At 36.0% G+C, this 13,881-nt stretch overlaps 4 protein-coding genes across 5 annotated transcripts; 1 reads left to right on the top strand and 3 right to left on the bottom strand.

Moving 5' to 3' along the window:
- Positions 1 to 680: 680 nt before the first annotated feature.
- LOC106334754 (chlorophyll a-b binding protein 1, chloroplastic) lies at positions 681 to 1,695 on the top strand. Its single transcript, XM_013773103.1, has one exon. The coding sequence runs from the start codon at positions 748 to 750 to the stop codon at positions 1,546 to 1,548; it is 801 nt and encodes a 266-aa protein (XP_013628557.1). The 5' UTR covers positions 681 to 747; the 3' UTR covers positions 1,549 to 1,695.
- LOC106334752 (CAS1 domain-containing protein 1-like) lies at positions 1,684 to 5,823 on the bottom strand. Of its 2 annotated transcripts, none has more exons than XM_013773101.1 (16): positions 5,419 to 5,823; positions 5,020 to 5,111; positions 4,792 to 4,932; positions 4,632 to 4,688; positions 4,492 to 4,564; positions 4,187 to 4,345; positions 3,933 to 4,082; positions 3,555 to 3,810; positions 3,277 to 3,392; positions 3,102 to 3,188; positions 2,929 to 3,017; positions 2,770 to 2,832; positions 2,613 to 2,669; positions 2,422 to 2,518; positions 2,172 to 2,331; positions 1,684 to 2,014 (listed from the first exon to the last, which is right to left on the bottom strand). In XM_013773101.1, the coding sequence occupies exons 1-15, from the start codon at positions 5,449 to 5,451 to the stop codon at positions 2,176 to 2,178; spliced, it is 1,626 nt and encodes a 541-aa protein (XP_013628555.1). In that variant the 5' UTR covers positions 5,452 to 5,823; the 3' UTR covers positions 1,684 to 2,014; positions 2,172 to 2,175. The 2 variants fall into 2 exon arrangements, with proteins under 2 accessions (XP_013628555.1, XP_013628556.1); XM_013773102.1 differs by having other exon boundaries at positions 5,041 to 5,111.
- Positions 5,824 to 6,452: 629 nt separating this feature from the next.
- LOC106328281 (pentatricopeptide repeat-containing protein At2g34370, mitochondrial) lies at positions 6,453 to 8,065 on the bottom strand. Its single transcript, XM_013766695.1, has one exon. The coding sequence runs from the start codon at positions 7,937 to 7,939 to the stop codon at positions 6,518 to 6,520; it is 1,422 nt and encodes a 473-aa protein (XP_013622149.1). The 5' UTR covers positions 7,940 to 8,065; the 3' UTR covers positions 6,453 to 6,517.
- A 15-nt stretch (positions 8,066 to 8,080) lies between these two features.
- On the bottom strand, positions 8,081 to 13,382 carry LOC106328280 (MATE efflux family protein 5-like). Its single transcript, XM_013766694.1, has 8 exons — positions 12,893 to 13,382; positions 9,906 to 10,450; positions 9,402 to 9,488; positions 9,234 to 9,290; positions 8,861 to 9,099; positions 8,576 to 8,694; positions 8,396 to 8,482; positions 8,081 to 8,260 (listed from the first exon to the last, which is right to left on the bottom strand). Exons 1-8 carry the CDS (start codon positions 13,145 to 13,147, stop codon positions 8,186 to 8,188), a joined length of 1,464 nt encoding a protein of 487 aa, XP_013622148.1. The 5' UTR covers positions 13,148 to 13,382; the 3' UTR covers positions 8,081 to 8,185.
- Positions 13,383 to 13,881: the final 499 nt, after the last annotated feature.

Raw genomic sequence — 13,881 nt, 5'->3', positions numbered from 1 at the left:
GCCGACCAATAAATAAATTAAATTACTAGTAAATAATATAGGCGGTATTCCGGCCATTATAACATGATATAAATAATAGTAGAGGCGGTATACCGACCATTATAACAGGGTATAAATGATACAAATAAATTTTACCGAATCGCAGAGTGATCGTGCTGATAACGTGTTATAAAAAAACTAGAATTTTATTGTATCGAGGAAATTTAAATAAGGGCAAAATTTTATACCCGTATGAGAAGATGTGTTATTAGAAGGAGAAGGAATGGTGTGTTTATAAACGATCGAAACGATCGTTTATATAGAAGAGAAATTTACTGTGCAAATAGTGCAACGGGCCCCACATCCTTTATAATTTTCAACATATGCGGCTCATAACAGAAGATAATATTTTGCTTTATCGGATATCAGTGTCTTGATTTCTATTGGTTGTTGATAATTTTTGGAGGTTAGACTTCTATTGTTATCTTGTCTTGCTGACTCAGTCAAATTTGCTTACTAACCACAAGTTTCTTCATCGAAGCTAAAGAAATCTGCAAAAGCTAGTGGACTATAGAGTGACACGTAGGACGAAAACGGACAAATCCAAAATCTCATAAGCCAATCAGGAAAGAGATACAGATACTACAGAGATAACAAACCTTACTCTTAAAATTTCTATAAAACCGATCTGTACCCCAACTATTTTCAATCACTCTCACCAGTCACAAAAAAAAACACAAAAACTAAAAAAGATCAAGAAAATTTCTAATGGCTGCCTCAACCATGGCTCTGTCCTCCCCTGCCTTTGCCGGAAAGGCCGTGAAGCTCTCACCGGGAGCCTCAGAGGTCTTTGGAACCGGCCGTGTCACCATGAGAAAAACCGTCAAACCCACCGGTCCATCTGGCAGCCCATGGTACGGATCCGACAGGGTCAAGTACTTGGGTCCATTCTCCGGAGAGCCCCCAAGCTACCTCACAGGAGAGTTCCCCGGTGACTACGGATGGGACACCGCCGGTCTTTCCGCTGACCCCGAGACCTTCGCCAGGAACCGTGAGCTAGAAGTTATCCACTGCAGATGGGCCATGCTTGGAGCCCTAGGCTGTGTTTTCCCTGAACTTTTGGCTAGGAACGGAGTGAAGTTCGGAGAAGCTGTTTGGTTCAAGGCTGGTTCACAGATCTTCAGCGAAGGAGGGCTCGACTACTTGGGAAACCCGAGCTTGGTCCACGCACAGAGCATCTTAGCCATTTGGGCTACTCAGGTGATCCTCATGGGAGCTGTTGAAGGTTACAGAGTCGCCGGAGAAGGACCATTGGGGGAAGCAGAGGACTTGCTCTACCCAGGAGGCAGCTTTGACCCGTTGGGTCTTGCTGCCGACCCAGAAGCTTTCGCGGAGTTGAAGGTGAAGGAGATCAAGAACGGAAGGTTGGCTATGTTCTCTATGTTTGGATTCTTCGTTCAGGCTATCGTCACCGGAAAGGGACCGTTGGAGAATCTTGCTGACCATTTGGCTGATCCAGTCAACAACAATGCATGGGCCTTTGCCACCAACTTCGTCCCCGGAAAGTGAAGGAGTTAAAAGGTTAATTATCATGCGAGTGAGCAGAAGAGAAAGAGAGTTTGTTTGTATATTTGTGAAACTTCCTTTGTCGTATCTTTGTATGATTTTATCAGAAACCGAACCTCTTTTTCTCAACTGTGTTGGCGTTTTATCTTATTACTCAAATTGAACTGAATTATCATTTCTCAACAGATGATACATATGTTCTGTATTTTGACAAAAAAGACAAATGAAACTATGATAGGAAACTTGAGACAAAATTACAAAAGGAAAGAAAACGAACAATACTAGTCCTAACTCCTAAGATGATGATGCCGTCCAAATGCCACAAGATGCTTCACTCTTAGCCATTTTCTCAAACTTTGGTTCTAACTGGCCCAAAGGTGCTTCATTTGGCAAAGCTTCAAAAATTACTGATCTTTGAAAACAAATCTTTATTGTCCAATATGAGATTGTGCTGTAACTATTTAGCAAACTTTGACAAAAAAAAACTCTCTTAGTTTCATGTTTACAGTCCCTCCTGTGAATGAAATATGGTTCTAGGGTGCTAATCAAGAGTTGTATATCTTCCTAAGCGACCATTCCAATATCAACAATGGCTGCAATGGACCATGACTAGTGAAAGGACTTACATGATTAGTGTGGGATCTGAAGAAGAATGAGAGCGGTTAAGTATAAACAGAATGAAATGGCAGCTCCAGCGAGAACATTGTGGAGCAGCCTCTTGTCATCTTTTGTGGGTATGAAAACAGACTTCAGCGTATTGGTAAGCTCGAAAAGTCGATGAGACACCTGAAGAAAACAAAAAACGAGGACAAATTACAATTTGTAATAATGTATAGTGGATAAAGGGCTTTCTCTGTAGATCTGTTTTTGCTTTACCAAGACATAGATAGCCGTGGTGAGCATAAAGTTGAGCATTGGGTATTCCGGAATGATGGATAGTAGCCACTTGGGCTGTCCATTAGGCACATTCGATCTGCAGCACATGCAATTTTTTTTAAGAAATTTCATTTGAGACAAATGGTCTCTTGCCTACTTATTTGGGAGAAAGGAAATAGTTTCTTGCTGACCTTAACCAGATGTGAAACTGAGAAATATAGGTCTCCAGAGTAATCTTTCCGAGCCACCTAAGAAGATCGTGACAGTTGTGTCTTATTAGATATATGTTTTCAGATTCCAGAATAACACCAAAGCTTGGTTGAAATGGACTAAGGTTGAGAAACATACGCAAACAGTGTCAGAGAGAAATTTCGCAGCTGTTGTGTGGAATTTCGCAGGCAGATGTAGACACTGAAACAACATAATTAAAGATAAAGTTAGAATCCAGAAAGGAATACTGTCTGAAGATTTGACTTTTGTGAGTGACAGAAGGGTTTTGATACTAACGTTATTGGAATCCACGATGTGTAAGGATGATATTTGTTGTATGTAACCTTGTCAAGCTTGTAGATGTATTCGTACCACAGGTAACCAACCTGGAAAATATGAAGAAAATAACTTGGCCATCAGAACATTATCCAAATACATAAGATCTTTAGTCAGAGAAAAGCCAAACTCACGAATGAGGAAGTAGCAATTATGCTTGTCTTGATCGTTATCTTTTTCTTGGCATCACATTCCTCCAGTTTCTCCATCCATCTCTCTACCTGAGATCAAATATGTCGAAAAAGATTTTAATGGTGGATATCATGAGAAGAAATGAAAAACTGTGTGCACCAAAGGTTGAAAAGTTACGGTGGGATGGAAATAGGCATATATCATTCCAACGATCCATATGTAGCGGTCAAGTCCTGATCTGAAGTGCCATTCATGTAGAAGGGGTAGATCTGGTTTAGCTGGATCAGTGTATCCTGCCGTTGTTTAAGAACAGCAAACAAGTGTTAGCCAACATAAATAAACACAGATTCTAATGACCAAGTGCCATCCAAACACCGCACTGAAAAAAATAATTAGCACGAGACAGATATGTAGTCAACAATGCCAAAAATCAATGAGAGAAGTTCGATACTGACCCAGTAAGAATGTTAAAGGACTCCAGAAAATCTCAAAAACTCCAGGAACCTCCCACATCAGGATGACCACGAGAAAGCATGAAGCAATCTTCACAGCCATGACTGATGGTATTTCATTATACCGACTGAAGATACCAAGAGCTCCATACACCATTAGAGTGAACAGAGTGTGCATCGGACAGATGTAGTATAGCATATAGTCGTTATTGAGGATAATGCAGCTAAAAGCCACAAATAAGTTAAGACGCCACATCATCTGGAAGAAGTAAAAGATCGCATAAGAATCCTGAATCTTTGAAAGAAACATATGTTTTATAGAAGCATATATGATGGTAAACTAATCAAGTCAACTACAGATATTGAAACTATCTATATGACCTGAGTGAATCGTGCTAGGGAGAAATCTTTTCTGATATAGTAATAAGAGAAGTTGCCAAAACCAGTCATCCAGACGTAGGCAGCGATGAAGACCCTGATTGCATTGTATATCTCAGCCGCAGCAAAGTAATGATACATCAGAAATAAAACCTGCAAGGACACAAAACAATGAATTAGCATGAAAAAAAAAACAATTGCAAAACAATATATCTAAAGGTAATGAAAATCTACAGAGGAAAGAGTAGATCAATTACCTGCATCCATCCTTTCCACTCTTCAGTCTGGTGACGATTAAGGTAGAGGATGGATTTTCCTGTTATTGGTGATCTGTCATTGTGTTTCTTCAAGGATGCAAAGGCTGACACGATGATGAGAAGACAGTAGAGAAAGATGAAAAGGTCTCTGTTGTAATTCTACAAAATAAAAAGTGAGTGTTATCAGTTTCTATCTCCGAACAATCTAAAGATACAATGTAGACTAGACTATATATATTACAAAACATGAGTAGTTTTCAGATCTTTGAAAGGGAAATTCGCCAACGAAGTTTTGGGGAGGTTACCTTAGTCGACTCTCCAAGCAAGCTTGTTCGATCGCATATGTAAAAGTAAAAAAGGATCCCCCCGAACTCAGCCCTGAGAGAAAGTAATACAGTCATTATGAAGATCAGCATGGATCCAATCTCATAATAAAGTAACTTACATGGCTCTCAAGGTCGCTCGATTATCAATCAAGAAAGAGTCTTCCATCGTCAGAAACCTACAAGTAGAACAACGAAAATGGTTTTAAGAAGGATTTTAACTCACACACACACTAGAGTCGAAAAGACCAAAAATAGAAAAGAGGAAACCGCTATAGCTACCTGATCAAGTTCGTCTTAATAGGGGAGTTATAGAACCTTGAAGAGACTGATCTAGGAAGACCAACTCCTTCAAGTAAAACAGCAACTTCCTCTTCCTTGCCTTTCACCTCACCCAGTTCAACCAAATTATTATCTGAATGACTGCAATTATAGTGCAGAAACAAAGCAGTATCAAGTTAGAGAAATATTACATGAGAGAGGCGTATAAAGAAAAAAATAAAAACGTACACTTTAGAGTGCAGTGAAGACCTCTTATACTGAAGAAACTCTGAGTATGCCCATGCTATGAATACAGGGATGACTCCGAGCAGAAACGAAACCTGCATTCAAGCAAAAAAACAAAGATATTAACAGAGAGATACAGTTTACTCTGTCATCCCAAACCAAATCTCTAGCTTTGCATCCGTTTCAAGATTCAAAACTTGAGCTAAATCTTCGAAACAAGTATATAGCTTAGAATCCATTAGAATGCAAGAACTTAATCGCTCTCTCTCTCGAGCAAAACTGATCCAAGTTGGTGGATTCAATCACTCCCACACCCTAACGATATAGTCGAAATCACATCCGATTCCAAAACGATTCGTTCCAGATCTATTGTGATTAAGAAGACACTATGAGCTTTCTTACCTGGCCAGGCGTAATTGGCTCAGAATCCGCCATTTTTTAGTGGGTGGGATCCGCGAAGGGATCTTCGGAGATTGATTATGAACACTGGGAACCAAAAAAAACGATGGGGGGAGGGGGGGGAGAGATGACGAAACGATTATCACTCCACCGTTGGATCTAAGGTATCGAGTTCGACCTGTAGAAGATGAACTGAGGATCCCTGGAAATGCAGAAGAAGAAGAAGAAGACGAAGCTCTTGTTGCTTCGAGGATGGAGAAAACTGCGGTTGCGACGTCGTTTTCGTTAAGCTCTCATCTCACCCGAACGGTTGTTGTTGGTTTGGCGATCGATGGCTTCGTTCCTTCTTTTTCCCCATTTAAAATTTCAGAAAAATGGAGATTACGTTGAAGATAAAACACTAACAAACATATGATTACTAAAAGCTTTTTTTGTAGACTAATAATGTGTGGATGATTTAAAGCTTCTTTTTTTTTGTAGACTAATAATTTTATTTATTTATGAGTAGAAATTAGAAAAATCACGTTTGGAAAACGCAATCAATTTTGATATACAAACCATCACTTTTGTTTCATTATGCTTTTCGTCTACCGTTACAGTAACCTATGATTTATAGTCAACCCGGCGCCTCACCGTCCAGATTTGAAGTATTGTTGATGAAACCTGTTTTATTTATTTATTCTCTTTGCTGTCTACAATATTCATTCGTCTTTTATGCCAGTGGAAGTACCGATATTACAAAGACACTTGGTGTCACGTACTTGAACCTAAAGTGAAGATCCTCGTCTCACAAATCGTATGGTTCAACAACGACATAACTTTGCTACATTAATTAGTATCATCTCTTTGAAGTATTTTATTATCTTCTTTTGCGTTTCCATAAGAATATCTCTTCTGCAAGTCATTTTTGATTTGTGAATTGAAATATTGACACTGAACTTATTTCTAACCGATGTAATATACCAATGTGATCTGGGAAAAGAACATTCTATATTCTAGAAATTCTCTTAAAACATATATTAAATGAAGGACGGAAGAAAAAATCTCTAACAAGCTGAGTAAAATCACCATTTGATGTTGAGGACATGAAGGGTTTAAGAGATCACCAGTAATCTTGGCATGAGCAGACCCCGTTTTTGAAATGATGGAATCGTTTCGAACCTCGTGTCACCAGTTCTCTCCCTGTTATCAATGTCAACATCTTACATGTCTCATGTCCATCATGACAGATACGCATACTTTGCATAACACATACACGACCACGAGGCTTTGTGTTAAGGAAGCTGTGAGCAAAGGCTAGCTTGTCGCTTCTAAAAAGAAGTTGTTCCTCTTTATCCTCGTCTTCAGCTCCATCAATATTAACCAACCTAATCGCGGGGACAAAACCCATCTCTAACATATGCACTTTCAAACTCTTCAGTAGAGGAACAGTTTCACTACACTCTAGTTTTGAAGTGTCTCCTGCTTTAAACTCATGCGTACGGCGCCCAATCTTTTCAGGATATAGTCTCCGTTTCAATGCTCTCATCATCTCCTTCGTGGAGTCTGATGCTTTCTCCGCTACAAGACCTTCGTTGTTCATCCTTGTGGCATCAAGTTTCTTCACTAACTCAGCTAACCTATCTCCCAGCTCTACATCCCCATGAACCCAACAAAGATTCATCAGTGTTTCCCACACTTCAACGCTTGGCTCCACCGTCATTGTCTCAACGAACTCCAGTGCCTCTTCTAAATGACCACATGCTGCTAACATCTCCGTTAAGCTCACGTAATCTTCCATGGAGGGGATGATCTCATAGTCTTTGTACATAGATTCAAAATGTAGCAACCCTTCGTTACTGTCCCCTAGTGAAGCACACACAAAGAAGACCGCTTTGAATATCTCCTTGTCGGGTTTGTTCACTTCCTTTTTGAACCGTGTAAACATATCAATCGCGAGCTCACCGTCTCCGTTCTTAGCTAAGTGTCTCATCATAACGCACCAAGTCTCTGAGTTTCTCTCAGACATCTCCTTGAACACGTTTAAGGCGTCTTCAGTGGATTCACAATCACAATACATTTTGAGTATAGTGTTGTGAGATGCAACATTTAAAGGAGTTGAAACCGAACCATTGATGAAGTCATGAACGACTTTAGCTTCTTCCAAAACCGCTGTTTCGCCACATAGTTTGGCTAACCCTAGAAGCCTAGGCAAGTCAACAACGTACCCTTTGTTCTTTAAGATCTGGACAGCTTCCACAGCTTCTAATACTCTCCCTTCTTTACACAGAGCATCCAAAGTTTCAACCGTTACAGATCCATGATCATCACTAGCATGGGAAGAAACTCTTTTACATTGAACAAATATTTGACTTTGCTGCCATGTGGGTCGAGTGAAGACGTCTCTAAGAGACGAAGTGGTGATCTTTGTGGTAAGATCATGAGACTGACCTCTAGAACTGAAGCAACGGCTTGAAATCTGCGTCCCCCACCTAAAGTAGGGCGTTGAGAATCTAACTATTCGGCTGCACGTTTTTCTCATCATTGCAAATTGCAATATTAATGATTCAGAAACCCTGAGAACAAAGCGACGGCTTTTGCAAATACAAAGAACATTGTAAAAGCCCTAGAAGTAAAAAAATTATCACATGTGAAAAGCTCATAACAGATCATTAGCAAACAGAAATATCACAAACAATCTTTTTTTTTTATTTCTAATATTTTGTTACAAAATATGATATAATGGTCCCAACTTTTTTCTCAGTTATATATAGCATATTCCATTTAGCTCTCAGAATACAATAATTGACTCATTCTCGGCTGCATGATCCTTGGCACCTTCAGCTCTGCTTGTAGCTTTCTTGACCTATGGGTTACATAAACCAAGAATCACTAAAAACGTGAGCAATAACTGTCACAAGTCACATTCCAAAGGCATAGTAACGTACTCACAAAACATCTGTGTATAGAATGAAAATAATAATAATACAGCTTTTTATACCTCTTCTTCCCAATTTGTGAAAAAGGTGATGACGGAAAGAGATACACCTTGGATGACGAGTGCACATATGATTCCCAGCCAAAGCCCCTTTTTATATTTACATTTTTATGATATATGGTTAACCCTTGAAATTGTTTGATCAAAAAGAAGAGAGAATTTTAATTAGTTTATGGAATTTACCCGACCACCGAGGTGAAAGTGAAAACCAAGTAACAAGCCTAACGGGACTCCCACAAAATAATATGATCCAAGATTGACAAAAGCTCCTATCTTCTGCCATCCACATCCTCTAGCAACCCCTTTTACAATAAACCAAAAAAATCAGCATGACAAATATGATATTAACCGGTCTAAACCAAATTCCAAAACAGGAATGATGCTTGTAGTTGTAGGCTGGTGTTTGCCTTTTACTTGCAAACAAAAAAAACTTCAACGTACAAAAAGTTTTTGAGTGGAGAATATAACCTGAAAAAACACTTTGGACGCTGTCTAGTAAGTGGCCTATGGCGAGAATCGGCATCATCGAGGCTACATATGTGACTACTTTCGGGTCACTACTGTATGCAAATCCCCATATCTTCCTTATCAGTATCATAACCGAACCAACTAGTGTACTTTCTAAGATTGCAATGCTCAAGACCACACGAACCGAACGCTTAGCCACTTTTGCGTTCCCCGCTCCTAACTCATTTGACACCCTTGTGCTGCGGATTTCAGAGGACAATTCAATGATAATAATGTTATGATAATAAAGTTAAGGTTATGCTGAATCTCTATGCAACATCCATATATAAAGTAACAGACGGGTCCTTCCATCCTTGGTTACTGGTGTACCGACCTTGCAGCACCACCGAGGCCAAATGGGATCATCCAGATTGTTCCTGATGTATTAAGGCTGCAAAAAAGATTATTACTAGTTCAGTGATCATAACCATGAATAACTAAAGGTTTTTTTCTGAATGATATATGAGGAAGAGAACAGTTTAAAACAAAATTTGATACTTACCATATTGATAGGACAGAAGTTTCTAAAACTGGGTTCGGAAGAAGTCCTGACGAGAGAACCAAAAGTTCAAAGGACCACATCTCTAAGCTGCTCAAACAACATAACCTCAAATAAATATGCTTTTAATGGATACTAATTTTTGACAAAATAAAATGGATACTAATTAAGCAGGAGTTATTGTTTTGTGTATTTTCTTGGATTTGTAAATCTATTACTCGTTTTATTTTAAAATCATGTGTTCTTAGTTTAATGATTTATAAATCCTAACTTAAATCATATATTATTCAATGGATTTGATTTCACCATGAATTTGAGTGAGTTGAGAAATTCATATTAAGAGAAGGAATTTTTTGATATCAAATCTCACTAGGTTTAGCCTAATTTTATCTCTACGTTGGAATAGCATATTAATCCTTTCGTCTCAATGAATCTATTTTATACAAACCTTGTTTCTCACGTCACCTCCAATAAATAATTAGCGTAAGCATTTTCTTTTAGACTTACCAAACCATAAGTGCAGAGGGAATAGCTAGCTTCATAAAAGGTATGATATCGCGTAGAGCCTCCTTAGAGAAACCAGTCCAGGTCAGTGAGCAAGAAGGCGAAAACTTGACATAACATGCCAAGAGAATGACATTAAGCCAATACGAGATCGAATTGGCCACAGCAGCTCCTCTAAACCCTAAACCAGATTTCAACACCAAGGCCCAACAGAGGATCACATGAAGACAAGTAGTGACTCCAGAACATAAAACCACAGGAAACACATTGTTCTGCGCCTGCAAAAACCTGTTGATACATTGAAGAAGACCATAGGCGAAGATGCTAGGGATCATGAACTTTGCATAGGAGCCAGAGAGGTATGCAATGGATTTGTCTAGGCCGAAGAAGACAAGGAAATGCTCTGTGTTGGCCCAAACGATGGAGAGAGGAATAGAGTAGAGTGTAAGAACAAACATTGCTCTTTGCATCTGTATGCCTAACATTCCGTACATTTTTCCTCCATATGACTGGCCACAAACTGTGTCCAAAGCACTTGCCGTTCCAATCTGTACAGAGGTGAATAGTTTTCTTATGATTTGATTCTTGCTTTACAAGTAAGCGTGAACGCAATTGTCACTATCATTAATTCAGATTTGAATATGGAATATTGATGTCATTCACTTTCACTGTTAGATGTAGGGTAGCAAAAAATAAAGTAAAATTTAAGCAATTCAATTATATGAAAATGATAATGTTTTTTTTTGTAGCTACTGAATAGTCGCATCAAAGAATCAAATATGCATACGCAACTTGTAAATTCAGACATGGTGTCGTGGTCAAAAAAATTCAGACAAGGTGGCTTGACAACTACATCTTAGCTGGATTTTATATTATTTATCACTATTTTGGTTCTCATTTCAGATATATATTAGTATTGTTTTGTTAATAAACACACGTGATCGGTTTGGGGTCTGGAGCTAGATATGGTTTAGGTGATCAGATCAAGATCACGGGTGAACAGACTTGGACTGGAACTTGATAACGTTAGCCAACTTAAGCGGCCAGATTAATTTAGAAGTATTTTGAAAAATTGATCTAAAAACCTTAAGTTTGCTATCACGTTTCAACATAATTATTACTTAAATACTTTATCTGTTTCATAATGTGTTGTTTACACATATTAAATATTGTTATATTTATCTTTAATTAATATATTATTTTGTTGGGTTTTGTTAATTAGTGAATTAGAAATAAAAATAAAAATAAAAATCTTTTTTTTATTTAAATATATGCGCTGGAAATGTAGAATGGCAGTGTTCTAAAAAAATACTTTAAGCGTCTACTTAAGCGGCACCTAGACACTAGACCATATAGTACCGTGGTGATTATCTTCTAAACCATCTAGACAATTATAATATTATTTATTATTCATAAATCACAGTAGTTAATATATTATTGTATGATCTTATAAAAGTCAAATGATGTGAATTTATTATTTGTAAATAATGATACCTAATATAAAATATTATATATTTTTAATATTTTGTTATTATTTATCAAAGTATAAACCGTCTAAATATATATAAACGCTTTATTAATCATAGACACTAGGTGTTGAATCATTGTCCACTCTCGCCTAACATTTTTTAACGCTATTTATAGTAAAACAATTTTTTTAAAAAATAATTGATATTTAATATTTAATATTTTCTTGACGTCAATTGATATTTAATAATTAACTAGATTAAGATTCGCACTTTGCGCGGAATGAATATTGTATATACATAAAATTTTATGTAATATTATTTATTTGTGTTTTTTTAATTTATATTAAATTCGTGAGAGAACAGTGACTTTTACATATATAAATAAATAGGTGCGGACATATAGATCAAAATAATTATTGTTATTTACGATCATTTTATGGTAAATAAATTTAAATAATTATTTTTATATTTTATATTGTTTATCATTAAATTTAAATGATATGAACATCAATGTATAGTATATTTTTTTTTAATATGAATATTTATTAAATAAAAATTTCCTATTAACATGGTTTTATGATCATTTTTATTTTTGATAACAAAAAAAATTGAAATATTGATAACAAAATTTTCAATATGAAACTTTTATTATTTTTATTAATTTATAATCATTTTTACAAATTCAATGAAAATTTTGAAACTAAAATATTAAATTCTTAGTATTTGTTCAATAAAAAGTTTGAAATTTAAATATTTTTGCATTTATATAATATATAATTTAATTTAAACGATATTTGTATATATGTATATATATATTTAATCTAATATTTATTAAATAAGACATCTTACTCATATAATTTTATGAACATGTGTATCTTGGTATATATAAAAATTAAATCACTGATCACTTTTTTTAAAAGATTACTAATTTGTATTCTTTTTCAAAAATTTAAAATATACCATATATTGAAAAATCGAAATTTTTATTATTTAGTTAATTTTATTGTCTAATTTATTCTTATGATATTAATATAAAACAAAAATGATAGAGGAAGTATAAATTATTATCAAATCTTTATTATTTAAAATCATTAATTATCATATATATGTTGATCAAATTAGGTAATTCCGTATGTTCTATTTAAGGAAATAATAAATAATATTTTTATATTAATAATTAATTATATGATTAGTTTAATAAAAAATATACTATATATTTAGATAGACCAACTTATTTTCTAAGGATTTTGAAATTGATTCTCGTGATGACAGGTGTCATGGTTCAAAGATTTTAATGTTTTTCTTTTAATACATAGGGATAGTATGAAACAGATGGATTAGTCACTGAATACTATCTGTACTTTTGGACATTGCTAAATATGGTATCATTAAATGCATGTGGACTACAGGAATATTCAGTGTGTTATGAAAAAAAATTTGTTGTGACAGGATTGAATAAACTAGATATGGCTATAGCCTATAGCTTGAGATTAGATTTCAAATAGAAAACATAAAACTTACCAGGAAGCTGAAGCCGGTGACGGAGGCGAAGGATGTGGCAACGGAGGCGGCTGAGAGAGGAAGAGAGCCAAGATGTCCGACGAACATGACTGAGATTACTTGCAGACAAAACTGAAGAAGACTCACTGCGATGAGTGGACCCGCAAGCCATAGCTGTTTCTTCACTTCTACCTTTATACCATTACTACTACTCTTCTCGTTTTCTCCGATGAGAGGCCATGACAACGTCAAGACCTCGTCTCTCTCCGACTGCATTATTGCTTTGTTGCAAAGAATGTAGAGTCTAGCTAGATAGAAAACAGAAATACCAGTTTCTCTGATCACTGTCTTAAACTTTTCGGTTTTGTGTTTTGTTTGGTATCTCTACTAGTGTGTGTATGTGGCTGTGTTTTCCTTATTTCTCTTAAGGTTTATATAGACAATTATATTTGACCTATGTGTGTATGTCCTAGTACAGTGGAAACCTCCACAAAAGTTTATAGGGAGATGAGCCTACCTCAGTGTGTATCGGCGCCATGGTGGAATCTTTTTAACAATGCAGTTTCAAATTATTTCTAAGAACATGATTAACGCTTTTTTTTTTGTCTGACTAAAAAAAAAGAAACAAAACTGAAAGATGAATCAATCGCATGCCGCCATGTATCAGTGGAGTCTGCAAACAGTGCAATAACCAAATTAAACTCGGTCCTTATAGAAGACGCCGAAGACACAATTTTTATAAAAACAGTAGAACTCACCCCTTAAGAACTAAATTAAGAACCACCGTTAATTATGTTCTAAGCGTTGTTAAAAAAAATATCAACAATATATTTACAACAATTACAATATAGTTTTAAAAGTTAGTCTACCTAATATATATATATATATATACACACATATATAACTAGGCTTTTAAAATTAATGGTACTAAATTTAAATTTGGAAACAATTAAATTTTAAAGTTTTGGGCCCTATTTTTTTTATTTAACAATCGAAACTGAAATTGTGTT

The sequence above is a fragment of the Brassica oleracea genome, chromosome C3 (genome assembly GCF_000695525.1).
Source record: "Brassica oleracea var. oleracea cultivar TO1000 chromosome C3, BOL, whole genome shotgun sequence".
Classification (NCBI taxonomy): domain Eukaryota; kingdom Viridiplantae; phylum Streptophyta; class Magnoliopsida; order Brassicales; family Brassicaceae; genus Brassica; species Brassica oleracea.
The sequence above is the reverse complement of the archived record's forward strand: the minus strand, read 5'-3'. Positions and strand labels throughout refer to the sequence as shown.